Source organism: Crocodylus porosus, unplaced genomic scaffold (assembly GCF_001723895.1).
Source record: "Crocodylus porosus isolate Cpor-Errol unplaced genomic scaffold, CroPor_comp1, whole genome shotgun sequence".
Classification (NCBI taxonomy): domain Eukaryota; kingdom Metazoa; phylum Chordata; order Crocodylia; family Crocodylidae; genus Crocodylus; species Crocodylus porosus.
In genome coordinates, this window is record NW_017728943.1 from 124,671,428 (window position 1) to 124,698,684 (window position 27,257).

At 38.0% G+C, this 27,257-nt stretch overlaps 1 protein-coding gene across 3 annotated transcripts in view; it reads right to left on the reverse strand.

Annotated features, from left to right (window-relative positions):
• UTRN (utrophin) overlaps window positions 1–27,257 on the reverse strand; it is a 541,506-nt gene that overhangs the window by 283,585 nt on the left and 230,664 nt on the right. For all 3 annotated transcript variants that reach the window (XM_019550130.1, XM_019550131.1, XM_019550129.1), the window contains exons 47-49: window positions 27,008–27,213; window positions 23,990–24,144; window positions 16,929–17,118 (exon numbers count right to left, since the gene is read on the reverse strand). In XM_019550130.1, the coding sequence (XP_019405675.1) occupies window positions 16,929–17,118; window positions 23,990–24,144; window positions 27,008–27,213 (551 nt within the window). The remainder of the gene's footprint in view (window positions 1–16,928; window positions 17,119–23,989; window positions 24,145–27,007; window positions 27,214–27,257) is intronic.

Here is a 27,257-nt window from a genome sequence, read left to right on the forward strand (position 1 = left end):
CAAGGCAGTTTATCTGCTGAACTCAGGGAGGAAAGGATTGCTTCCCCTTGAATGCAAGCTTGAAATCTTCCGTGAGGGATTCTGCAGGATTCTGCAGAAAATATTTTATCTGAAAGCTAAATTACTGATTTATTTTGGTGGAGTCTAAGAGAAAAAATCCAACTTATCTTGCTGCTCCACCTCAAAGAATCTTCAGTGCCACAACCAGTGGGCAAGGGGGGAGGGGGCAGCAGGTATGGTATATTCCCATTCTGTGAGGTGCTAATGCTTTGTTCAAACAGAGTGCCCTCCAGGATGTGATGTGGTACTCCAAAATGCAAGTGCCCTTGGCAGAAGTCACTCAAAGGGTGGTTACTAGGAGGAACTTCCATTGAAACCATAACCTGACAGATCAGAGGTTGTTGCTTGGCACTTCCCTACACCATCCCACACTAGAAAACTGTGTGTAAAAATAAAGGTAACAGAAGGCAGAGCTCCCAAACTTGTGAGTCCTCTATAAAACAGAATTGGCACTGACAGAGAGGACAAGTCACTATAGTCTCAAGCTCTCAGAACAAGACTGGACTATTCTTCAAAATCCTCACCCTGAAATAGTTTACAGGGTCTCAGTACAAAAAACACAGGAGCGATGTTCACATGCTAGGACAGTACCAAAGCAGCCCTGAACATCTAAACATACATTATAATCTAATTAAATAACCTAAAACAAGATAAATGACCATATTTAGTGTTACACCATAGACTTGAATTGAAATCTAACTCCCCTTCTGCCTTTTGTGCATGCTTGAACTTAGGTCTAGATAGAATGAAGTCTAAAGCCTACCAGTTTTCTTTTTAAATGCCTGTTGTTTCTGTCCCAGAGCTGTGATTCAGACATTGTAATAATAGTTACTGACCAAGTTTACCTTCTTTTCTTGTTCCAGCTTGGAAATTAAATCTTCCTTTATAGTTCATTCCAAAAGCATGAGTATCATTCTATCCAAAAGTATCACAACCCCCCCGCCATCCTCCTGACCAGAAAACCTGCTCTTTTCAACACCATGGCTTTCTTTCCTAAAAAGCCCCCCTAGCTCTTACATATTTCCAGTCCACTTCTGGGTTTGCCACCAAGCATCGAATCTTCAGATTCAGCTGAACTGAATCGGGGAGAGTGATCAGAATCAATGAATCAAATCACTGTCCCTGATTTAGGCCAAATCCAAATCTAAATAGAACATGGCCCATTTTGCACACCCCTACTGATTATCCAATTGTCTTATGATACTATGAGATGGTTATAGCCAATTCTTGCAACTTTCACTTGTGTTTAACAGCTTTCTCCAGCACTGATAACACCCTGACAATTTGGCCTTTTCTACTTATTTTTTCATTTATTCAAACTAATATAATCAGCATTAATAAGAGAAATGAGTAATAGTAAGAATAATAAAAGTAATAATGATGTATCATGGTCTAAAATAAGCTACAAATGGTTTAAAATAATAGTTTATTGGAGCATAATAAGCTTGCATTTAACGAGCACCTTTCATCTAAAAAATATAAATGTTCTCTTTAAACCTGTGATATTTTTCACAAGAAAAGAGCTTAAAGGACTTCCCCCAAGACAAAGTTTGGACTAAAACCCACCTCCCATGCTCCTTGCTCTAATCACTAGAAAAATATTGCCTTCTTTTCTCAACTGAACAGCTAAGCAACAATTTCTGGCACTGTCATTCAGAGAACTAGTGCCTGCATTTTTAAGGCTCGTTCTCTACTGAGAAACCCCAATTTAAGTCATACAGCACTGTCTAAAACACTTAGAAACAGTGTATCAGCAAATCTCGCTTTTGCTGGCAGGGTGTAAAGTTGCTGTCCTATTAGGGAGGCTGGCTCAATGCCCCTGGGAAGGAAAGAAGAAAAATAAGCCTGCATCGCTAAAAGACATTCATGTCATGCTCTGTGCATCACATGCTCTGTTGAGAGGCATGGAAACATGCAGCTCATCATTTCTCTTGCTATCAAAAGGTTTTATCCCATAGCACAAAACCAGATCCAGTACCAGAGAGAATATGGGCACACATTATTCCACAAAATGAGAATCACATGAATCCTTAATACCTTGACCTGAACACACAATAAATCCATGTATATTCAGAGTCAGAGCAAAACTTTTGCAGGTCTGGCCCATCACTAATCAAAAAAAACTGTTTGTTATTTCTCTACATTTTCCCACACATTTGAACTTGAAAAAACATTTTCTTTCTTCACTATATACAGAATCACAAACCTGGCACGAACCAAATTACTTGCCTGAAGACCAGTGCATTTTTTCATAATGTATATATATTAACGTGGGGGAGAGCGCATTTCAGATATTACTTCTTGTGGCACTAATAAATTATATACAACATGAGATAACAGATTGAACATGAATATTGTTTTAGTGAAAATACCTGAAGGATTAGGCACGTTTTTAGTCTTCAGCTGCTTATGACAAGTAAATAGACACTGGCACAGCAAATAGTTGTTTTAATATATGGGGGCACAGGGGAGAGGGAGAATATGCTTTTTGCATTAGTAGAGAAAAAGAAACAGGTAAACATCTGTGTTTTCAGAGGTATGCCACTTTCATTAAGCGTCTGTCTCCAGAAAAACTGACAGGACTAGGAGACTCAGGAAAACCAAGTAATTTTCATTTTGCTATGAAAAACTGTATTAAGTGATCTTTTCTCGACGGTGTGGTTCATGTTAAAGAAAAGGGAAAAGGCAAAAAAGTATTTCCTGCAGTTTGCAGCACTGAATGCCATAGCTACTGAAGAGCTACTCTTGTGCCAAACAAAAACAGAGAGAATATTAATGAAGAGAGCTTAAACTGAAACATTTGAAAAACAAAGCAAAAAGGATGACTGACTGGACAGGAGGTTAATGATGTGTTTTTCATCTAAAAAAGATTGTTCAAACTGAGTCCAAGAAGGGCATGAGGAAAAAGCAATGACCTCAGATGACTGTTCAGGGACTACATCACAAAGCCCTCCACAATTAGCACTAATTGGTTGGCAGTCTCAGCAAAGAGGCCAAAAACTGAGCAAGCATTAAGGCTAAAGTACCTGTTTTTCCCCCAAAAGAACAGTCACGTCAGGTCAGGGATTTGGACTGTTGATAGAAGAACATGGAGAAGTTAGCTCCGGCCTTCACCCTCCTCTCCCCAGGACCTTTGCCTGCAGATACTATAGTCAGTAGTCACCACCAAACAACTATCATTTGCACCATCCCAGGTATTTGGATATGGCACTGTATTCACAATGTTTCCTATACTTGGTGTAAAATAGAAAACACTTAAGTCAGGCAGCACTTGGCTCCATAATTCTTTTCCATAATGGCAACTATATCACTTCAGCTTATGGGGCTATCATTAAAACCTTTCACCACTACTAAGTTTACATGCACAAGCTCAATAAAACAACAATAATTTTGCTTTAATATAAAGTGTCCTATGCAAATTACCATATGTCATGAGTCATAAGGAATGCAAAGCCAAAGCATGTCTTCAGTAACTACCGTCACAAGCTGCATTTGTGGGATATCTGCTTCATATGTAACCTAGGGACGGTTTTTTCTCATTGCTCTCTGCCCCAATTAAAATAGAGAGCTAAGAATATATACAGGTATGCAGGCAGTATCAGACTTCCTAGTGGCTGGCTGTGGAAGGCTGATACCTTCAAAAGAGGTTGCTTGGTTTCGTTTTTTTTTCCAAACACACAGCAAATATAGCGTCCCTGATATTTGTTCAGATGCTTTCTATAACAAGACAGGAAGTTTCAAAATAAGGAATGAACAAAACCCCACAGTCATTTAGCCAGCTAGGCACTATGATGATAAAAACACCAGGAAACATATGAACATATGGCCTTTTTGTGCTAGAGTATACAAGTTGGGCAGGGTTATGCCACCACTGGGTCCTAGTAGGACTGACATAAAAAAAAAATCCTCCCCTGAAAAGTAGTTGCAATCAAAAAGCACTATGGTAAACTACTACTATAGATGGTCTCGTATATCAAATATTGATCCAGTTCCTGTAAACACATGGAGTTCATGGAACTCAATTCTTCCATTAATCCAACGCTGACTGTAATAAAACAACCCTATATTTTATCTTTATTCTTATTCTTTCTGAGGTGATAAAATGTTTTCAGCTCAACAACCCAGACATACACCTGAGACAAAGGTGATTTTTAAAGGATGTCCTGAAATATTTGTTTAAGATTGTCTCTGAAATAACATTAAAAAAATACAAAGCACCTGGGCTTGTCTTCTTTCCGTTTCACTGAAATTATATTCTGCTTGCCCCCCAAAAAGGGTTTCTTTCATTTGTTGTCATTATTATTCAAAACGTCTTCCAATTTAGCATCAGTATACTCTTTGTTTCCATTCTACACTATTGTTTGAGAATATTAAGACCTGTCAGACCTAATTGCAGTAATTGGAGTAATTAAAATACGGAAACATACATCCTTTTCTTTTCTCCCTCCCATTTTGTTTCTCCTCACTTTCTTTGGTAACACAAGATTGTAACCTCTAGAAAAGCATGGTATGTATAAGCACTAGAGAGCACGTGCTGCTTTGAATAAATGAATCACGTGCATCAATTTTTATAGAATTCTGTAGCAATGATAAAAACTGAAGAAGGGATAAAACAAAGTGTTTTGTTTCAGATCCTCCCCATTTTAAATTATTTTAGCTCCATCCTGCTCATAATAATTTCCAAGAGGATGAACAACTTTATTTGAAAGGGGGGCCTTCTAGCTAGAGAGAGCAGGTGATAAATAGCTTTTGAAACATTAAAATCTGGGACTGAAAAAGCACCAGAAATGGTAAAAACAAGAATAAGTTATTTTGAGGAAAACTAAATTCGATTTCACAAGAAATTTTAGAAAGTAAGAGATTGTCTTGCTATTATTAGCACAGAAATCAGAGATAGAAAAGAAAACACCCTGCTAGGTCACCTGGTCCTAATTCCAGATTTTACAAAAGGCTTTGCTTCCGACTGAACACCCATTCAGGTGTTGTCTAGTTTCATCTTAAAATGGGCCAGGCACTAACTGACTCTACCACTTAGAAAAGCATGTCAAAGGCACTGGATTTTACTGTCAAGAAGTTTTCATTTAATCTACCCTCACCCCTTTTTTTCTTAATTCCCTAGTTATGTTAAATGATCTCTCTCTTCTTACAGAGAGGTTACACATTTCAACACACCTGAGACCACTATCTGCCCACTCATATGAGAGCACTATGTCTGTACTACCCACACCTTCAAAAGGACTAAGCTCTACAACTTCAGCGCTCTTCATCTATTTCCATAAGCAGGGCATTTTTGTGCTCTTTGATGTCCCTTGATGTTCAGATACCAACCCCAGATTCCATATGTGGGTTCTCAAAATATCCTTTGACATACTGCCTGTGTAAATACAACTCAGAAAATGTCCTGGGCCACTTATTTATCCATCTTCTCCCACTACAAACACATAAATGTCAATAGAAGCTTAGTGTAATCAACTTGGGTTATTTTTTAAATTGTTCTTTTAATTCTGCTACTTACATTATTTTTGTAGACTGCATTTTGTTTTCCCCAACATGAATCTCTCTTATATTTTCACCTATATTTCAATTTCACTTGTCTCTTGCATTTGTTGTCATTATTATTCAAAACTTCTTCCAATTTAGCATCAGTATACTCTTTGTTTCCTTTCTACACTATTGTTTGACAATACGAAGACCTGTCAGACCTAATTGCAGACACTTAGATGATCTCAGTTGGCATTATGCAGTAACTCAACAGGTTATTATTCATCCTTATGCTTGTAGACTTTTAATCAGCTTTCTTTGATTATGATTTCAAGGATGATTCTCTTTTATTCTTTGAAGATCCATATTAATTTTCTAGCTTTTGACTACCTCCATAGTTTTCAGAAGTACTGGGATTAAATCACATTAATTTTTCAGTCCTCTAAATAGTAACATGATCAGCTGAATAAATGTAACCACTAGGATTTCCACAGTTTGCAACACCTGTTTTTGTTAACATGTATTCTTGTAAAATCTATCTTTTTAAATACATTTTTCAAAAGCCAGGTACTAATCTCACTCTAGGATATTAATTGATCTCTCTCTAGCACTCCTTTGTCCTCATTTTCATGGAAGAATCTTCTGGTCCCTTTAAGCCCCAGTGGCCAACATCCCATCCTCATATTTTTTGCTGCACTTAACTGTGTCCTGAAAGTCTTCATTACTTCCATATCATGCTTGGTTCTTTTTTCCTTGGTTCACTTTTTCTAGTTACAGGAACTTTAAAATCTTCAGATTTCTGTGTGGTATGTCATAAAATCATACCACCAATTAATTAGTGTTAATATTCATATTTTTCAACACAAGTAACATCCTGTCTTCTTTATCATCATCTTTCTCCTTTAGCAGAGGTGGACCTTAACACTGTCTCACTCTAATATTGCTTACTAGATTTCTAAATTCCTCAAAACATTATCTTTTGAAATCTAATAGCCTTCTAGTTGTGCAACTTTTAAATTCATTTCTCATTCAAATACCTTATGGTAAGAGTTTCCAGGTTTCCCCTTAATTATCATGTTTGTCAGTAATCTCCTTTCCAGTGGCAGATCCATCAGAATAGAGGGCCTGAGTTGCAATTATGGGCCATCACAGCTCTGGCAGGATAAAGGAATCTTAAAGAATATGTAACTTATATTTGTACTCCTTTGAAGGTCCCTTTACACAAGCAGAGTGATGTAACGTACCTCCAACTTTCCTACTTTTCAGATCATAAAGTTAGTACCTGCATAATTCAACTTCTCTGCATACTTTAGATATATCTTTGATGATACAATTGCATTATATTTGTCACCCAACATATATCTAGGTGGTTGAATCAGCCCACGCACATCCTGAGATTCTACCTCAAAATTTGCTCCAGCATTTTTTTGTTCTCTAGCAGCCTTTCAGCATGTAACATGTTCCTGTTTTATTTGTCCTCCTCCTCCCCTGCCTCATTTGATGATTGCCCTTCCTTTATCAGTAACTTTTAAGTAAGTTTAGACTGTTGAAATAAGCATGAAATTTTGGTTTTATCAAAATTGGTGACACCAAAATGGCACCCAAAGCAACTGATACAATAATACCTCGGGTTTTTTTCCTTTATCCCAATAACTCTTTTCAAACTTCCATATGAAAACTATGAGTTGTTGCTACTTCCAAAATTCAACACTAAGTGTCCTTTCCAGAGCAAAGCAATCATAAACATGACATGAAAGAAGACTGTGACTTACCTTTGAAATTATATACTATTAACATGACAATCACTTAGTAAATTGACTAACAGTCTCTATAGGCAAAAGTACAAAAGCAGAGAACTTCATTTAAAACTATGCATTTATACAAAAAGAACATAAAATGTTTGGTTCTGATGTGCCATTTATCTTCACAACTGAGGAAACTGATAACTCATGTAAGTTATCATGCTTCACTTCAGGACTGAAGATTAATGTCTTATCAGGTTTGAGCTTTCAGATATTTTATGCATAGATTTTTTAGAATATTTTCTCATGTATGTTGTGACTTCCCCCCTCCCACCCATAAGAATATTATCTCTCTGTCTCACAAATACAAACTAACTTCCCAATCTGGCCTCCTAATTGGTTTATAAAGACAATATCATTTTCCATCAACATAAATTTCAAATATTCCCTGTATGTACCCAATTGAGATATATCACTAGATCCCTAATTTCCTACAGTATTTTCATAAATGCCATTCTAATTTTCATATTTTGGGAAAGATCTATGAGTTTTATAATCTCCCATAAGATTATAGCTTTATTTCCTGGTCCTCAATGATAAATTTGGAATGAAGTCTATTCCTGCTCTTACTTCTGAACACTATGATACAAGAATTCATTAATAAAAAGAATCTGACAAATATAGAGAGCATAGTTAACCACTTTAAAGCTTTATAACTTAGTATTTAATGTGCAATGTGCCCTGCCTTCTGCCTGACTTCAGACAAACACAGCTAAGTACCTTTTTCCCATTCTAGGTATGGAGGGTATACTCAATTATTCATTTCTATGTGCTGAAATAAATTTTATTACATTATGTAAACAGAAAGGCTATAGTTGGGCTGCTAAATGTACCAAATTATTCTGGATGAGCCATTAATTTAAATATACCAAAGTTGCAGCACAGGTCCCGATGAAAACAAAACATCTTCCCTGGTTGTAAAGTGGGGAAAAAAGGCCACCAGAAATTATATGTCAACCTAAACTTCGGATTTTTTTTTCCTTTACCAAGTCAGCCGTGCTCTATGTGTACTTCAGTGAAGGTCAGGTTTTTATTTCTCCTTTTAACAACTTTGCAGCCTAAAAACTCTGGGTTATTATTTTACCAATCTGATAAATTAAAAAATAGGCTACTTTTAACTTTCACTCTACAATTTCAAGATAAAGTTGGTTATTTTCATTTATAAATCACATATGCAGATAACCATTAAGTTTGTCTGATTATTCAAATTTCTTATATATTAATTCCATTCCCAGTTCCCCAGTAATCTCAGAGGGGACTTCTTTACCTTGGGATGTAGGCAATATATGTTAAGTTATGCAACAAGAAAAATATCAGTGATGCATCAGTTTGCTCAGTCACTAAAATATATTCAGAAGTCTTAATAGAAACTGTGTAACTTTGGGTGCAGAATTTAGCTGTTAAGCCTCTATACACACAAGTAATCAAAACAAGTGCATGCCTGAATATTGTTTCCAGAGATAGGAGGAGGTGGAGACAACAACATAGAGTACAAGTAATGATTTCCTTAAGAACTAGTTTAAATTTGTGATTTTCATTCACTTTTGTCTTGTGAACAAAATTGCATCACTAGTTTCTCATATATCATTGCCTTACATTGACACCTGCTGGAAGTGGCTGGGACTGTAAATATTTCCTTCTTTTCTATCAGTAGTTGATTTAGCAGTGCAGGCAAGCAAACAGTGCAGAGCAATTCTAACTCTAATCAAATTGAACACCAGGCTATCTCTAAGAACACTAAGCAGCATAGCTTTTCAAGAAAAAAACATACAACATGTAATTTTAAGCTATACAAATTTCCCAGAGGCTACCACTGCATGGATTCTCAGTCAGAAAATATGCTTTAATAACTGGTTTTCTAAGATTTTTAATATCCCTTGAGTAAATATAAACTCAGCAAATTATATGTCTAACTAGTTCCTAGGCTTCCATTCTAATTAGTAGACAATTATTACAGTTATTACATATCAACTATACAGATATTCAGTTAAAATCAGTCAATATACAAATTTGTAAAAAAAAAAAAGAGTAAGTGATATTCTAAGTTTACAACCTTGGTTATAATTTTATAACAATAAAACAATTAAAACATTGTCCTCTTCATTAATAAAAGCAACTGCTCTATTTCTATAACTAATTTGTCTTCCAACACAAATTAGATACTTACTCCTAGAATGGACTGAAACAAGAACTGCTGAGGCAGACATGGTAGTAATCTGCACTTACACAAAAAACTAGAAGGTCTCAATCATTAATTTTTTGTACTGAAACACCATCACTAAATTAGAAAACAGAGAACATTTTCAAATTTCCACATAAGAGAGTATGATTTTTCCCAAATATTCCAGAACTCTTCCTATACACACTTCACTTCTGTGACACCTTATGGTCAACTTTGGAAGTAAGGAAAAGGTAATTAAAATACACAAGTTTGAAACATGTGTTCTTACCTTAAATCATCTCTTTATTTACCCCAAAAGAAAAATCTCTCCTCACACTGAAGAAAACAGTCAGTGATTTGCTAGTGCCATTTACTTTACTATTGTAACAAAACTGTAGCCTTTGATCTATCCACAGGTGTGGATTAGTTTTCATGTACTTTACCTACAATGTGTACCTACTTGCAATATAAAACAAAAACAAATTTAAAACATCTTACACACCAATAGCCAAAAACAGGTTCAAAGACAACCAGTGGATTTCATGGTAAAGTCACTACACCAGAGTTCTCATGTGAGAGAATTTGTCCAATTTTATACTGTCAAAGTCATGAAACAGCATTCATCTGTATTAAGCTCCAGTAACCCACCAAAGCATGACTATTACACAATGACAAGCAATACCTTGGCAAGATTACGTACCTAAGTAATGGCTGCAGAAATACAGTACAGACCTAGAGCCCACAGTTAGGTTCCACATCTGCAGACTGATCATCCCAATTAAAAAGGACTTTTAGTGGGCACCTTAAAATACTTCCAGAACAAAGTTTGTCAGCTGTACCTGTGCAAAGTATGCAACAGCATTACAGTCCTGCTGAAATTAGAAACACCCAGTTTCAAGAAAATGAGATAACAAGACTCTTACGACAGAGCTGTCAAATATGTGAAAATGATTTTCACATCACTTTACTTCTTGATTTTGTGGAAGAAAACCATACAAATAGGCAGGGGAGATGCGAGTGGTAATACTGTTCACCAATCTGCCAAAATCAGATGCTTGCTTAAAGTTGTGTTAATCTCAGAAGCAGAATAGAAAGAGCAAGAGATCTGAGAAAGCTTCAGCATCCTGTACAATATCTGAGTTAAATTACTAGAATGTTTGTCAGTAAGTAACTATCCTGGGAGGGGGGGAAGACTTTTTAAAAAGAGCATAGATCATAACAGTTTCCTTCCACACATGCTTAAAGGATACAAACAGCATTTTGTTAATTATAAACAGTGAATGCATTTGAAGGTACATTTACTTCTCATTCTTAAACACTACACATATACATACATATATGTAAATAGCATGTAACAACTTTAAAAATGCACTGTTCAGAATTGGATACATTTTGGCCTCCCAAAGTTGTTTATCTTTTTATCTCAGAAAGGCAAGTCATGTCTAGAGACTCCCCAGGTTCTGTTTCTGCATTTCTTACTCACCTTGCAAAGCTTCTGGTAACGTGGGGAAGAAACTGCCATCCTTTGCAAGCGATGCAACAACACCACAACTTTCTGCAGAGATGTTCTCACCACAGCCATCATTTTAAGTTTGCCACACTTCTGAAGACACCTCAGAATTTGCATTATAAATGAAAAGCAACTATCATTTCCTCCTGGTCACTGGACAATGATTTGCCAGCTTTCTGAGCATGCTCGCTTCCAGGACTGCTTTTGAGAGCTACAGGCTTTATATGGTTCAAAGGCAAAGGAGGTTGATATAGCATAAGTTTCTCTCATTAAAAAATAATACAAGAAAATAAAAGCCTTCCCGGATCCTCCTAGTCAGTATTTGCTCAGCTCAGCATGTGCAGGGAATGAATGAAGTTACTGAGCTGCAGAGTCTCTGTTAACATTCAGGAGTGCACTAAATAGCACAGAAAATTACTAATTAAAACACTAAAGCTGCCAAAACAAAACAGAATTCCTGTGAGAAGACAGCTCCAACATATGGCAATAGTTCTTCCCTTATAGCTGCTCTGTACGGAGAGGCTGAACAGCATTCGCTCCCTCACTCTGGAAAAGGATGTTCTCTCTCTCAGACTAAATGCAGCTCTGGCAGAGCTGTGGAATGAGTGAATAGCAGACTGTATTATAAATCTGGAGAGAAGAGCAGAGGGATACCTGCCCTAATTATATCAGCCATACGTTAAGGGCTAATCAATCACATACAGGCAGGTCTCCAAGCTAGATTATCTAGTACAAAAGGAAAAACTACAGGGGGCAAAACCTCTTTCCCGCAAAACTCTCTTAAAGCTAATTCACCCAAAGAGCTCCCACATGAATAATTTCCAAACCTGAAAATATGAGTATTTTTATAAAGAATTTCCAATTAGAACCTTTCCTGGAATGACTTATTAGGGAAAGGAAACAAGAATAAGGATATGATTTTGGCAAACAAAATGCATCAAGTCATACTGCTCCCTTCCTACATAAGGTCCCTACAGGCTTGAAGCCCCAGAGCCAATATTTTGATATATTTCCATGACAAAGCAATATTATTTAACAGAAGCAATAAGACACTCAAGAGATTAAGAATACTGGGGGGCAGGGGCTTGCTACCACCCAACATATTCCAGGTTTAATATAATCAACATCCCCACAAGAGAGTCATATTAAAGTAAAACCACATCCAACTGTTGTCTTATAGCTTAGTTCTGTGAAATACATTTTAATTTTCAGTACAAGGGCTGCAAGAAGAAACATTCAAGAAAGTTTGATTATCAAACACAGGTGGAAGTAGAATGGAGAATAAACTGGATGGCTGTCCTGCCTAACAAGATAGAGGCAGATCCAGACAAGACTATGATAGATCAATGGACACTGATAAAAAAAAAAAAAAGAAATCATAGTCCTCTCAAAGCCTTAAAGCACCATACATTGAGAAAGGATGCACAATTCCTGGGTAAATTACTGAATTATTATACATGTACATGGCTTCCATTACCATGACATCTTCAGACTGCCTCAAGTGAAGGGAGAAAAAATATATTACATTGACCACGATACATTTCACCTCAGAAACAACCACAATACACAACATCAAATCTTAACAGGAGCAATACTAAACACAACATGAATTATAAGGTACATTTCTATATGTGGGTATTGAACCTGTAGGGAAGTTGCTAACACATCTGTGGTTTCTTATCTACCTTCACTTTCTTTGTGAACAGATGGAAGGATGGAGAAACTATCAAGAAACTATAGGATGGGAAGTTTCAAAATCTGTCTTTGTAAAATGACGTCACATTCTGAAGAGACTGAGAGCCACCGCCTTCAAGATAATGGAGGGTGAAGATAAGGGTGAAGACAACTGACTTATATTACGCAGCTGAGTTGAATAGAACTACAACTTAATTCACCTATTCACCAAGATATCAAACATTTTTTCTTTAATGTTAAGCAATTGCTAAACTTTCAATCTTATTGTTTTAGACTGAAAAACAAGTACACATATAAACAGCTTTATACATATTTCTTGTGAAGCAAATCAGCATGGTATGTAGGCACTGATTAAAGTAACATTCAGGGTCTGAGAAATTCCCAGAACTTCAGGCATTACACAGCTCTGAGACCAATGGCTTATGTACCTACCAAATTCACAACTGTGCAATTTTCACAGAAATCATGAATCTGCCCATAAAATCAGTCAGCCACCTCCTTGAGTCTGGTACATCCTTACTTATGCAAAGTACAGCTTTAAAGGTCTCAAGAGCTGGTATACTCCCTTTCAGACAAATGGGGTCAACTTGAAAAATCTACATCCCCTTGCATCAGTCCATAGAGAAGCAAACGGTTCTTTAATGTCATTTTAATACACCCTTTTCCAAAGATGCATGGGTTAAAATCCGTGGTGAACATGGCACAGGGGACACAATGGTAGAAGTCTACTACAGACCTCCTAGCCTGGATTAAGAGCTCGACCAGGAATTCACCAGGGAACTGGCTGAGGCTGCACACTCCCAGTGCATGGTTGCCATGGGAGACTTCAACTACCCAGACATGTCGTGGGAAGAGCATTCAGCCAAATCTGAACGGTCGCAAAGCTTCCTCAAGTGCATGGATGAGCTCTGACTCAGGAAGTCTATGGACTGACAAGAGGCAAAGCGGTGCTCAACCTGGTACTGGAAACAGGGGATGACTTAATCAGCTACCTAATGATTGAAAGGAAGCTGGGAGACAGTGACTATGAGCTGATCACCATCATCATTCGCTGTAAAGCTGGCAAGTCAGTCAGCAATGCAGAAGTCCTAAACTTCAGGAAAGCTGACTTTGACAAGTTCAGGAGGCTTGTTGGCAAGGCCCTAAGGGACCACAACCCAAATGGGAGGGGAGTTCAGGATGAGTGGATGCTCTGCCAGGGAACGATCCTGGATGCACAGGAAAAGTTTATCCCATCTTGGAGGAAAGGTATCAAAAGGGCACAGCAGCCCCCTTGGCTCTGCAGGGAACTGGCGGACCTCCTGCATCTAAACAGAAAGACCTATAAAGAATGGAAGGCTGGATCCACCTCAAAGCAGGAGGATTCTGCACTGGTCCAGACCTGTAGGGAGCAAACCAGGAAAGCCAGGGCTGCGACTGAACTCCAACTGGCTACACATATCAAGGACAATAAAAAGTCCTTTTTTTAGATATGTGGGGAGCTGGAGGAAAAACAAGGGTAACATTGGACCCCTGCTAAACCATATGGGACAACTGACAACCGACACCCAGGAAAAGGCCAACCTGCTTAATGGATATTTTGCATTGGTTTTTCATCAGCCCCAAGGGACGGCCCTGCTCAATATGGGACGGGACGGCCAAGATGAGGGAGAATTGTTACGCTTCATCAGTGCAGACCATGTGAAGGAACACCTTGAGAGGCTGGACACCTTCAAGTCAGTCAGCCCAGACACTTTACACCCCAGGGTACTTAAGGAGCTGGCAGGCATCAGAGGTCAGTCCCTGGCACAAATCTTCACAAACTCATCGCGCTCAGGCAAAGTGCCCAAAGATTAGAAGAAGGCCAATGTGGTGCCTATCTTCAAGAAAGGGAGGAAAGTAGATCCAGGGAATTACAGGCCCATCAGCCTGACCTCTATTCCAGGGAAGATCTTGGAAAAAGTTATCAAAAAGACCACTCTTAACAGACTGGCTGATGGCAACATCCTGAGGCATAGCCAGCATGGGTTTGTTGTGGGTAGGTCTTGCCTGACCAATCTCACCTCCTTCTATGACCAGGTGACATAGGGGAGAAGTCATCCACAAAATGACTGTGCATCAGATAACAGAAATGTCTAGACTTTTGGGTAGCTACGTTTGTTTATTTTTATTTATTTCTTTAAAAACCTACATATTTTAAACCACTTACAAGCACGTCCACATTGAATTGTATTCACATAACCCGAATTTTGCTTTGTACTGTTTGTTAGTTCACTCATTGGATTTTGTTTCAAATACTGATTGTAAGCTCTTTTAGGAGAGTCGTGACTTGTTTGCACAAAACCCAGCACAATGGTGAGTCTAACCCAAACTGGCATCTCGGGGTTCTAGCTAAATGCTAGCACTAAAGGAACACTTTCTGCAATATCTAGGTAGAGGGAGGTGGAATCACGGAAATCTGGTGCCACAATCATTCGACAGTCAGGCCCTCTATCTTACTCAAATATAGGACTGTTTTGTTTTAGATTGTTATTACCATTAGAATCTCTCAGTGGAAGCAAATTAGAGGGTTGCACATTCTGCAAATCATTGACACTACGGTGTGACAAACCACTCAAATTAGCTTTGCAATAATGCAGGGCAAGATACCTGCCAAAACAGAAGTCCCATTCTAACTGATGGTCTTATTTTGAAAAGGCATGACATGTGTAACAAAAATAATAGGCTTCTAGAAATATTCAGTCAGGTTTTGTTTATATGGTAATAGCATAAGTTTCACCTAAGATATGTCACAATTCTGAAACCATGGTTAAGTGCCGTTCAGTAAAATACATTGTTCACATAGCATTTCTCATAAAAGCGAGGAAGGTACAAACACGGTGCATGCTTTTAATCAACTTGATTTAGGAATATGATTCCATGTACATTTAATACATAAAATCCTGAGATGAATGCAGTTCAGTCTCACTACATCAAAAACACAGCATGGACAGAAAGAAGAAAAAAATATTTTTTATGGTGAGCAGATACTAAGTTTCTGAATCTGGAGTAATTATATTACTCTCTTACAGGCATAAGACAGTTGTTTAACTGCTCTGTGCAGAAACCAAACCTGAAAAAATAACAGCAAAAAAAAAGGACAGGAACATACTTGGAATTATTCTGCATGACAATTCAATGATATAAAATGCTATAGTTTTAAGAGACTGACATGCATCAGAGACTTAAAGTGACCTAGAAAGCCATCAAGGGGAAAAAGGTTCATTTCAGAAGTCATTCAGCTATAAGAACCTTTGATATGTGCTTTAGCTAACACCTTTCTTTTGTACTTGAAAGGTAACTTAAAATTGTGCATAAATTCATACGTAGGTCAGGGAATTATGCTCCCTCTGCTATGCAATATAGAGCGGAGTGTATGATCCCAAGAAAGATGAAGACTCATTTAAGGGCGCTGAACTAAAAAAAAGTGGCTAGACAGCTATATTTCAGCCTTCCTCTCTCCTGTGGACAGGGTGCAGTCAAAGCAAGTGTCAAGAATCAGTGTCAGCCTTGTCAAAGAACATACATTTTCCACCACCAAAAGCAGCTACCCTTCCCTCCTTCTCTCCCTCCCCCCTAAAAAAAAGAAACCCAAAAAACTCAGCCGTTTTAAACAGAAATTTGCCATAGCTCCAAAGAGATCACAAAACCTTATGGTACAAATGCTAAAATACGGGTTTCCACTAACTATAGACTTCCATCTTGTGTACTCTTCTTCACCACCTGTGCCAAGTGGTGATTTAGCAGCGTTACCCATTACACAAGTAGAAGTGATTATACCAAGTGCAATATTAATAGAAAATCAATCTCATGTCAACACTGACATGCTTTGGTTCATGTACTATTTGTTGGCCCATTTCAGTTCCTTTACAACTCCAACATTTCCTGTTAATACAAGCAGTAAATCCAATTTTCTTAACAAGATTGCCCTGAAAGGCAACAGTTGAAGAGTGATGAGAGGCAGAGGTCACTTCAGAATACAGCTTGGACACCCCTATTTTAATCCTCATAAAAAAAATCTTATATTTCATTAAATCAATAACTCCTTCCATTTTTCTTGATATTTTAAAATATTGATTTATTAAACAAGATGCAGCTTTTCCTGATGATTAGCCACCTTTTCTCTGTAAGAAGCCATCTTTTCTTTTCTCAATGGCAGAGAAACACCACACAATACTCATAATTCTCATAATGTTCTTACCTGCATCTGTTTCTTGAGTTCCCTAATGCAAACGCTGTCCTGAAGAGCACTCTCCCGCTGGGATGCATCAGCAAGGACGTTAACTGTAGTTTCTGCCTCTTGAAGCCACTTGAGGAAACCCTCTAGATCTTTGAGGGAGGCCTGCACTATCTTCAGTTCAGTCTCCAAGACACTCTGCCTATCAACAGCTCTGGAAGCAAAAAAGGAAGCAAATATCTCAGTTACTCCCCGCAATAGGACATACACTGTGTGCATAACAAATGAAGCTACTGTAAAAGATTTGTTTCATTAAAGCAGTAAGAAAACTATGAAGTCTATTCCTGCTTGTTTCATTATTTTTCCCAAAATGGCACATCTGTATCTATGCATACATGTTCTGTACTACAGACTACACACACCATTTAAGAATGCATGAAAGAACAGAAAATATCCACTAAAAACCAGCATTTCCCTCTACACATTAACATAATGGGCTCAGGCTATCACAAGTGTAAGAAGCTCTTATTTCCGCACTTAAAACGCTTTTCTCAGGGCCATTATCAAGAAACACCATCTGAAATGGAAACAGCAGCAAGAACGAAATGGAAGCAGTTTCCTAAAGTTGTGTACATTCTCCAAGTTACAGCGCAATGTAGATGTTCTCTATTTGTTTGGAAGAATCAAATGATTTCCAGACTCTAACAAAACACAACTGTCCCAGGTACAAAGTATACACTTTTAGGATCACAGCACTGATATTTGCATAGCTCACACTTGTTTTTGACAAGTTTACTGAATAAATTCCTATTTATGCTGCAAAGCCATTAGCCGTTTATGATCTTTTTCCAGACACATGGTCTTATACTCAACACTGCCTTCTTTTCTTCAAAAAAACAGTTAAGACAAAATCTGTAAAATGATATACAGATAAGCTTTTAGTGACCTAGGAATGAAATGCCATGCTTAACATTAGTGGGTTTTCCTCTCAGGCCACAGCCCAAATGAAATTATGTCGTTTCAAGAGGATAATTCTAACAGGGGAACTGTTTCAACTCTGTGGCTATAAAGAATATTTCAGCAGTTAATTTTTTGGTAATCTTTTGACTATTTCTACTAGGACAGTCAATAGACCCAGCAAACAGGAGCTCATAATTAGTGAGTAAAGAACATTTCAATATTCCAATTTCAAAGAAACTCCTATCCAATTGAAATCACGCAAGTAAAAAGCCCAAGTACTTTGCTGCAATTTGATAGACAGATCAAAAGGTCACATCTGTGGGCTCAGGTCCATCTCTAATACAGCAAAAGATTTTGCCAGCTTCACTAACTGAATAATACCTTTGTACCAAAACATAAATGCAAGAACTACGACAGTATCTGATTGTTACAGACGAAGGAATTCCAGTCAATGTACAAGATTTCCAAGTGTATAACCACACACACTTTTATGCCCTAATGCATACACTCAGGTGCTCTGGTGACATCGTAATAAATCACAAAGGATGTTTTGCAACCTTTGGAGGCTGCTGTATAGTTTTAAAGTTATTTTATTCATGGTTTTTCCACCAAGGAGCAAAATATAAACTCTACGGCCCCTTCTATGCATGCAAGTAAAAGCATGACTGGAGCCAATGCGTGATCCACACAATAGTGCTTCCTGCCATGCCAAATGACGTGCCATTGTAGGATCACCCACACCCACAACTAGGACTGACAATCGCTGCACCATATGGGGCTTCTGCCTGCAATCCACCCATGAGGTGTGGGGATTCTTGGTCCTGGCTGCAGGTAAGGCACAGCTGGGACAGAGTCCCATCAACTGTAGGACTCTCAACCCCCCATAGCCATGGGGCACTGCTGTGGTATGCCAGTCACAGTGGTACATGGAATGCCCAATGGCTGGTAGACTGCCAGGAGTGCCCCTGCACCCCTCTAGCTGGGGTACTGTATTGGCTGCTCTCTCACAGGCCTGAGCATGTGTTGCGTTCCACAGAGCCTGGGAGATTGCAGCAGCTGCAGTCTTCCAGCTGCAGACTCCCTACAAATGCAAATTAAAGCTGTAGAGAGACCAGCTATAATGTTATTATGCGATTTTGAGCAATAACTTTATAGCTTGTTGGAACTTTGAGGCGTGATAGTTAATTTATACATCTAGCCAGCCTGAATTTATTATGCAATACATATAACATGTTAGAGGGGGTTTATGCAATAGATATAACATGTTAAAGGGGGGCCTATGTGATGCAATTTATGTGTTATAGAAATGTAACATAAATACAAAATTGTTATGGTCAACATTAAATAGCTCTCTCTTAACTATTACCAAAGTTGCACATAGTACGACAAGAGGGTTTTTTTCCTAAAGCATCAAATTCAAACTAAGGTCAAAAAGTAGTTTCAATAACATGCTTTCTTTATACAGAACCTCTACTATAAGGAAATTATGCTGCCCTTTCAGTACACAGCATCCATCCTGGAAGTCAGAACTAAACCAAGGCATCAGGCCAAAAGGTTTATTTTTTGAATTGCTGTTTTTTTTCAGATGAAGTGAAGCCAAGATTTTCACTACCTGTCACTTTTTTAAGTACAGGGGCTTTTGTAAGTACAAGGTTGGTTGGTCAAAATCTAAACTTAGGCATACACATTCTCGCTTCCTTAGATTATTATATTTTAGACGAATACTACCATTTATTTCCCTCTCCTCATACTGGGTCATGAAACACTGCTAAACAGTTTTAAACAATCATCACACTTGAAACCAGAGAAGGCTAAATTTCAGGAATAGCTGAAAAGATCTTCAAAATCAAGCACTGCAATCAAGAAGTTGCAAGTGCACACTTCCTTTCAGAATCAGTTCTGTAAATTAGTTTATTAGATCTCCGTAGGAGGAAAAAGCATCATAAAAAGCAAGATATTTCCATTCCAGCAGAGCAACAACAACAAAAAAATCTAATGCTGTTATTTAATAACTGTTTTGTCAAAAGTAATATTGTTTGCACACTTTTCATCTCTTGCATCTTCCAAGTTCCAGCTACTACCTATTACACTACTGACAGGGCAAGACTTCAATTCCTTGCTGCCTCAGGAGAAAATACGGCCGAATGTTCATCCTACTTGTCGAGAAATAATAATGGAATACTTATACAATGAATAAAGGTATCGTTTGATGAAAATATGGTGTAGAAATAATGGAAAGGAATTAAAGCAACCTAAGCTATATAAAAAAGGGTAAGAATGAAAGGTCAAAAAAGTTTAGGAATTCTTACTTCAAAATCCTCTCCCTTTGTAAGGGATTTTCTTCCCCCAGCAGGAAGGCAAAGCTAGAGATAAAATGGCAGCAATGAAATTAGAAAGAACTACCTGAAAAGAGTGATCTTCAAATGAGGATGAATAAAAGCAACTAACTCAGATCTGTATATTTAAGCACTAGTATACTGGATGGAAGGATGAGATAATGGAATTAGGTATAAATTCTAGGTTAATTCAGGAATGATAGCTGCTGCACTAAGTTTTAATGTCTCAAACTTTCTGCTTGGCTGAAATTAAGGAACAGAATGCAATCCTATTATAGACTTATCACTTACATGCTATTTGAACTACAGCTGAAAAACAGTCCATTAAGTATGCTGTTTGTATTCCAGCAGCATGAGTACTATCAAGAGATTTATGAGTGATGCTGCAGACTGTGGGGGCGTTTTAAAAGTAGGACTTGTGGCATTTTAATGGTGATCTACATTGCTTAAGAGGAGACCCACATTCTTTTGCTCCATTCCACCAGAGACCATCCATTAAAAACTGAGAAAAACAAGAATGCTATATGCCACACAGCAGCCAATGCAAGCACCAGCAAAGGGGAAAGGGAGCTCAGTTCAGTGGCCATGGACTGAAAGAACTGAGGCTATGACATGGGTCTTCAGCACTGTAAAATTAAAATCTCAAGTGCCTTCAGACTTCCATAAAAATGTAGACAATGGCACTGAACTAAAGGAAAGCAGAAGAAAACTTGACAAGTTTATCAGTGAAGACATGCTGAAGAAAAATAACAGTGTAGACCCTTGCATGTACAAGTTCTTCCTAGCCCGATAACAATTTTAAATTCCATCCACTTGCTTTCCAGATGCAAACTAAAAATCTACTCAGCAGTATGTACAAATGTGTATCTTAGAGAGGAACATCTGGGATGCTGTATAACCCATTACTGAGGCAACAAAAATATTAATAAATGATCAGTTTCAGCCTTTAAATATGAAAATTAAACACCAATAGCCACTGGACAGCATATTTAATTTATACCATATCAAACTGGAGAGCTAAGCATCACTAATGCCAATTGTTTTAAAATAAGGCTGTTTCAACTTTGAATTCCGTCGCTGGAGTTCTGTTTATAGCTTTATTGTGATGCTATTTAGAAGGGCAACTCTTCCAGCTGAAGTAACCAAATACTCCTCCTGAATGCTCCATGCATAGCTGTTGCCAGAACAAACAGTCTAGCACATCTCAAATGATTTAAAGTACAGATTTATGCTTATAACAAATAATAAAACCGAATGTTGTGTACCAAACAATCCCTTCTCCATCCAAATTCTGTAAGTGAAGTAAACCTTAAATTGTGAATCAGGACATCCTAGATTGCCAAACTTTACACAAATTCTAATTTTTATTTCTTTGCTTTCAAAGCAAATGTAAAACAATTTGGAAGGGGATATTCAGTGTTTTAGTGTGCTTATTTGATGCCACTTTAATGCTCGCTTTCTTGAAAGCATGTTTATTTCCATTTCTTGCTTTTTCTGTTTTAGGTTGGTAAGCCCCAGTCTGTCTCCCCAGTTAGTTCAGGTCCAGGAGTTCTCCCCTTAACAACCACCCATAATCAAAGTTGTAATTCATCTCTCCCCTGCTTCACCTTCTCAGGTGTTTTAAGACTATTTGATATATGAACAGTAACTATATGGAAAAAGAACAACGGCCAAGTGCTGTTGTAAGTTTTCTTTCCTGAGAGAATCAAAAGCTAATTCTTGTTTTACTCAAGACTAGAGGTTCCCAGCAATGATCTACAGAGGCCTTCCCAATGGCCCACTGACAGCTGGACAGACATTGCATCTCCAGATAAAATACTTTGAAGCATGGAACTAGGATGCCACTAGAGTTTACTGTAAATGCTGACCTAGAAAACAAATTGCTTCCTCTACATGTGCCAAGGACTGTCAGAGGAATCCTGACCAGCAGAACTGCAGTGGGAACAGCTATGGGGATATTCTGGAGTGAGTGAATGCACAAGGAAATTAAGATGAAGACAAAGAAGCTCCAAGTCTGCTGTGTTTAATTCTTTTTTTTTTTAAATAAAGACATGATTTTCAACTTGCTGCCACAGGGATTATATGCAATCTTAAATCCTACATGACACACTGACAGGAGCACAGCTCATTTTGGAGATGGCCTCAACACTACAAAGTAGCCCATACTATGAAAAAAATAAAGGGAATTTCTACTGTAAGCTAAAGACTTTTCTCACAATATGGCTAGGAATTTTCAACACCAGGAAGGTTAGTGCCCATAATCCAATGATTTTCAATGGAATTTGAAACTCTTTTTTTAAAAGCCCAGCCTATATCAGAAGAAATATTTAAAAACAGGTTTAGTTTTGTTCTTTCAAAAACATCATGCAAGTTGAGCTACAAAGCATTTTATGTCATTTGTCATCTCTCAACGGAAATAACTATGAAATTATTTGTATACACTTCTTGCCACATCAAATGTACAAACTACAAAGGTAGACTTTTCCTACAAGGAAGAGCAACAAAATTCTATATATTATTCCCTTAGTTACCTCTGAAACCAACAGCTTGCTACTGAAATATCCTCCCTCTCTCTCCTCAGGACATAATATCACGTGCACAAATTTCACTAGCCTAGTTTCTAACTTCCTCATTTTCCCCCCCAGAAAACTTGCCTTTTTTAAATTTAACCATTTAAATATATATTTTTAAATGATTTTCTACTTATAATAATGCTTCTCCCTGTGGATTCTCCCTTCAATAAATTATTGACTACAACCACATACTGTCTTCTAAAGTTTTGGTATGCAGACATATGCTATTCTTGTATTAGTCATTTGCCAGCTACTAATAAAAGGGTTTGTGCATGGGCATTTGATTACCTTGGATACAACCGCATTACGCACACAAATATATGTGACCTGATACTAACTGAGAGGTTTTCAACAATATCAAGTAAATACATCTCGACTCATGAGCGCAAGAAAGAAAATTTCAAATTGAGAATTTATAGTTCCTGTATTGCACGCTAGATATTCAAGGTAAAGAAATTAAAAGGAACACAATGAGGATTTCAAAACATCATGGTAACAAGTTAGAGAAAGGTTCTCCAGTATGAGGAACATCTTCAATGAATTTATCACATGCAGAAAGATAGGGTGTCTATACGTGTGCTCCAACACATTCTAATCAGAACGTGTCAAAGCAGACTCAATTAATCGAGAGTGCTGCAGCGTGACCACGTGTATTCAATATCCCGCATTTCAAAATTTGCAGCAGGGGTGCTTTAACTAAAACTCATCAAATGAGCTTTAGTTAAAGCACCTTCATAGCCATTTTGAAATGTGAGATGCTGCATACATGCAACACTGAGCATTTTAATTAGAGCAGCATGTCCAGGAACCATGCTCTATTAAGACACCCCCCACCCCCAAGTGCAAACACCCATAGTGCTGAATACACATAGCCTTTGAAAAAGAAGACATAAGAACAGCTGTGTGACTGAAGAAAAGAAAAAAAAAAACCCTGTGACTCAACATCTGATTTTTTTTTTTTTTTAATTCTGAACAAGAAGACTGAAAAGTTTGTAGAAATCTTCCAGGGTCAGGTGTGGGAGCTCCACCATTAAATACATTAAAAATCAGACTCTCTATGATATTTGTGACAACATGCCCCAGAGAGGGCACGGCATTCGTTAACATATGGAGCACTTTAACGACTATGATTTGACATCCTATGTTTAATCTATTTAAAATAGTAGGATCTAGATTTACCAAGTACATCCTATATTCTCAAGAGGCTTGCAGTTACCTTTGATTCAGGTTTATCCAAGAGGTATTCAGATGGTCAGTTATTTCCTTTACTTTCCTTGTGTCATCATCACGGTACTCCCGCAGAAGTTTATTGGACAGATCATTGAATGCAGCCACCGTGATGTCTCCTTTATGCAAATCTTGAATTAAGAGCTAGAAGCAATTTCAAACAAACAAAAAAGGGCATCAGAGCAGCATTAAGAGCAAAAGGTTTATTCCTTAGACCTTGAATGTTTTTAAATGATCATATACACCCCTTTTTTAAAAAGTTTGTACATGTGTACTTCTTGTCTTTGGTAAATGCCCTAACATGGAAGCACCCTAAATTCCAAGGGAAACTAACAGCAATAACACATTCAAAACAGAAATGGAGAAGGAAAAAAAATATTTGCCAAGAGAACCATATTATTCCTTTCAACATTTTGTGGCCCCATCTGTGGTAAGTATAGCACACCATAAAAAGAAAATGTGAACATCACAGCAAGAGCCTTTTTAAACAAATTCCAAATAAAAACTGTAAATTAGCATAAGACCAGTGTTTCCCACTTTTAAAATATGAGAGATCAGATCATATTTGTGAAAATGCTTTTTCATAGCGAATACTAACCATACTCGCTAAATTAACAGATGAGTATTATTTTTATACACACACACACACACATATAAATACAAAGATAGATACATACATACACATATATACATACACACATCCATATATAAACACACATACACTCTCTCACATATACACACACACACTATACACACTACACACACACCATACACAATATATACACATACACACACATTATATATACACACACACGTACACTATACACACACTATACGCACATGCACACACTATACGCACACGCACCCCAGTTTGAAAATAAGCAGGAAGGTACACTATTACTGATGGCCCTTCATTTTCTGATAGCCAGAAAGACCATGCACAAATGGTTGTTTAACAAAACCTCACATATTTGAATGATTCTGTGACTACGCATTTTGGCCTCCATGTTCCCTGCCCTCCTCGTCAAATTCTTTACTTCACTTCTTTATTTAAAACTATATCCCACCTTTGTTTTCACTTTACTATCCCTCAGGAGAAACAAGAGTAGCAAAGTGCCACCTCAACTTTGATCTTGTTCATAACCTCCCCTGCTGGCCCCCAACCCAATATATCCTTCCCTATGTCAGGGGGACATGATACACCTAGAATCTTCCTAATCCTCTGAATAAGGAAGTCAATCCAGGGTCAGGTAGACTCAGTAATTTACTTTAACAGATTTGGTGGTATATCAAAAGCACGGAAATCTGCCAAGGGTTGGAGAATATCTTTTTTTCAAAGAGGTCTATTATAATACACCTTGAAGGGTCTGGTATCAGTTGGCCTATGTCTATAATTACTGCAGCTATCTCCAGTAGTGTTAATAAGCTGCTGTAAAGTAATGAGCACCATCTTCTTCAGCAATCCCTCGCAGCTGAGGATGATTGTCTTCCATCAGTCCAGCTGTGGCTGATGAGGCCAATTCAGAATCAACAGACCCTGCTGCAACTTGGGCACATGTTTCCATGTGGGATGGGTGGCTCTGAATTTTTGATTCAGTCTGTGACATACAGTTTCTGCCACTCCTGCTTTTCCATCTCCTGTTGTCATCATAAGGTTTCAAAGTACTGAGAATCTTGCAACAGATGCTTTCTCCACTTGGGGCAGTCCCGGGCAGGTGAGTCTCGTGACTTAATGTCAATATTGCATTTTTTCAAGTTGGCCTCAAATACTCCTTGAAATACTTTCTCTGCCCTCCTCTTGAGCATACACCTCAACTGAGATGGAAAAATAGAACTTGCTTCTGGAGTCTGAAGTTGGACATCCAGATGACATGGCTGGCCCAGTTAAGCTGATGTCAGATGATCAGCGCCTTGATGCTCATGGTGTTTGCTTGCGAGAGGATGCTAATGTTGGTGCATCTGTCTTCCCAATGAATTCCAACGATCTTCTGCAGGCAGCCCAACAACTTGAGGTGTCCCCTCTACACTGTCCATGTCTCAGCTCTGTACAGTAAGGTGGGGATCACAGCTGCTTGATAAACCATGAGCTTGTTTTTGGATCCAGTATCACAATCTTCAAATACCCATTTCCTCAGGCATCTGAAGGCTGCACTTGCACATCTGAGGTGATACTGAATTTCTTCATCCATGTCAGCCTTCTGCAAGAGATGGCCTCTGAGGTATGGGAAATCCTCAACATTCTCTAGAGTCTCATCACGAATCTGAATTACTTGAGCTGGGGACTGCACATTAAGAGATAGCTGACCTTAGTCTTCTGAATGTTAAGCGTCAGTCCCATTTTCTTTTATGCCTTGGTAAACATATAGATAATTGCCTGAAGGTCTGCTTCTGAGTGAACACACACTACAGTATCAGCAGCATACTGGAGCTCAATGATTTAGGTCTGGGTGGTCTTGGTTTTGGCTTGGCATCATCTGAGATTAAACAGCATACCATCCATTCAGCAGTTTAGTTCCATTCCAACTGGAAGCTAGCTGGTGGTCAGACACAGCATCACAGTACAGAATATTGAGAAAAGTGTTGAACTGATGACATAGACTTGCTTATCTCCAGTCGTAACCTCAAATGGATCTGTGATAGATCCATTATTGTGAACTACTACTCACATACCACCATGGAGCAGGCAAAAAATGATGATGTGCACCATGATCAGTGACTGTATGATAAGCATGTATCATCACAATACAAATCCTGTGCTTAAGGAAATGTATTTGGTCCCAGGAGATATTTATCAACGGCCGTATTTAGTGAATATGATAAACGTATCTACTGTAAAAATGCACATGCTCAAATCTTAAAAACTTTCTACTCTTCTCCTCAAAGAAGATTTTCACAGATTTTTGATGAATGAAAATAAACATGTCATTTTAGAACAAAATAGGCATAGACAGTGAACCTCAAAAAGCCACATAGTCTAAGGATCCAGAGAGCATGTATGAAATCTTACTTTGTTTTCAGAAATCTGTTTGATGAGTGGCTCTTTAGGGGCCTGTAGAAGCAGGTGCAGACGAATCTCAGATTGCCCCATGAGATGCTCCATTTCCTTTCTCTGCTTATCCCACTGCAAGCTGTCAGAGACCATGTGTTTTAGCTGTTGCTGCCGTACCTCCACACCATGCTGAGTATTGTCCCACTGGTTCCTGACTTTCTCCACTGCAGAGAACAATGCAGAAAGTTATAACCACAAGTTAGCATCT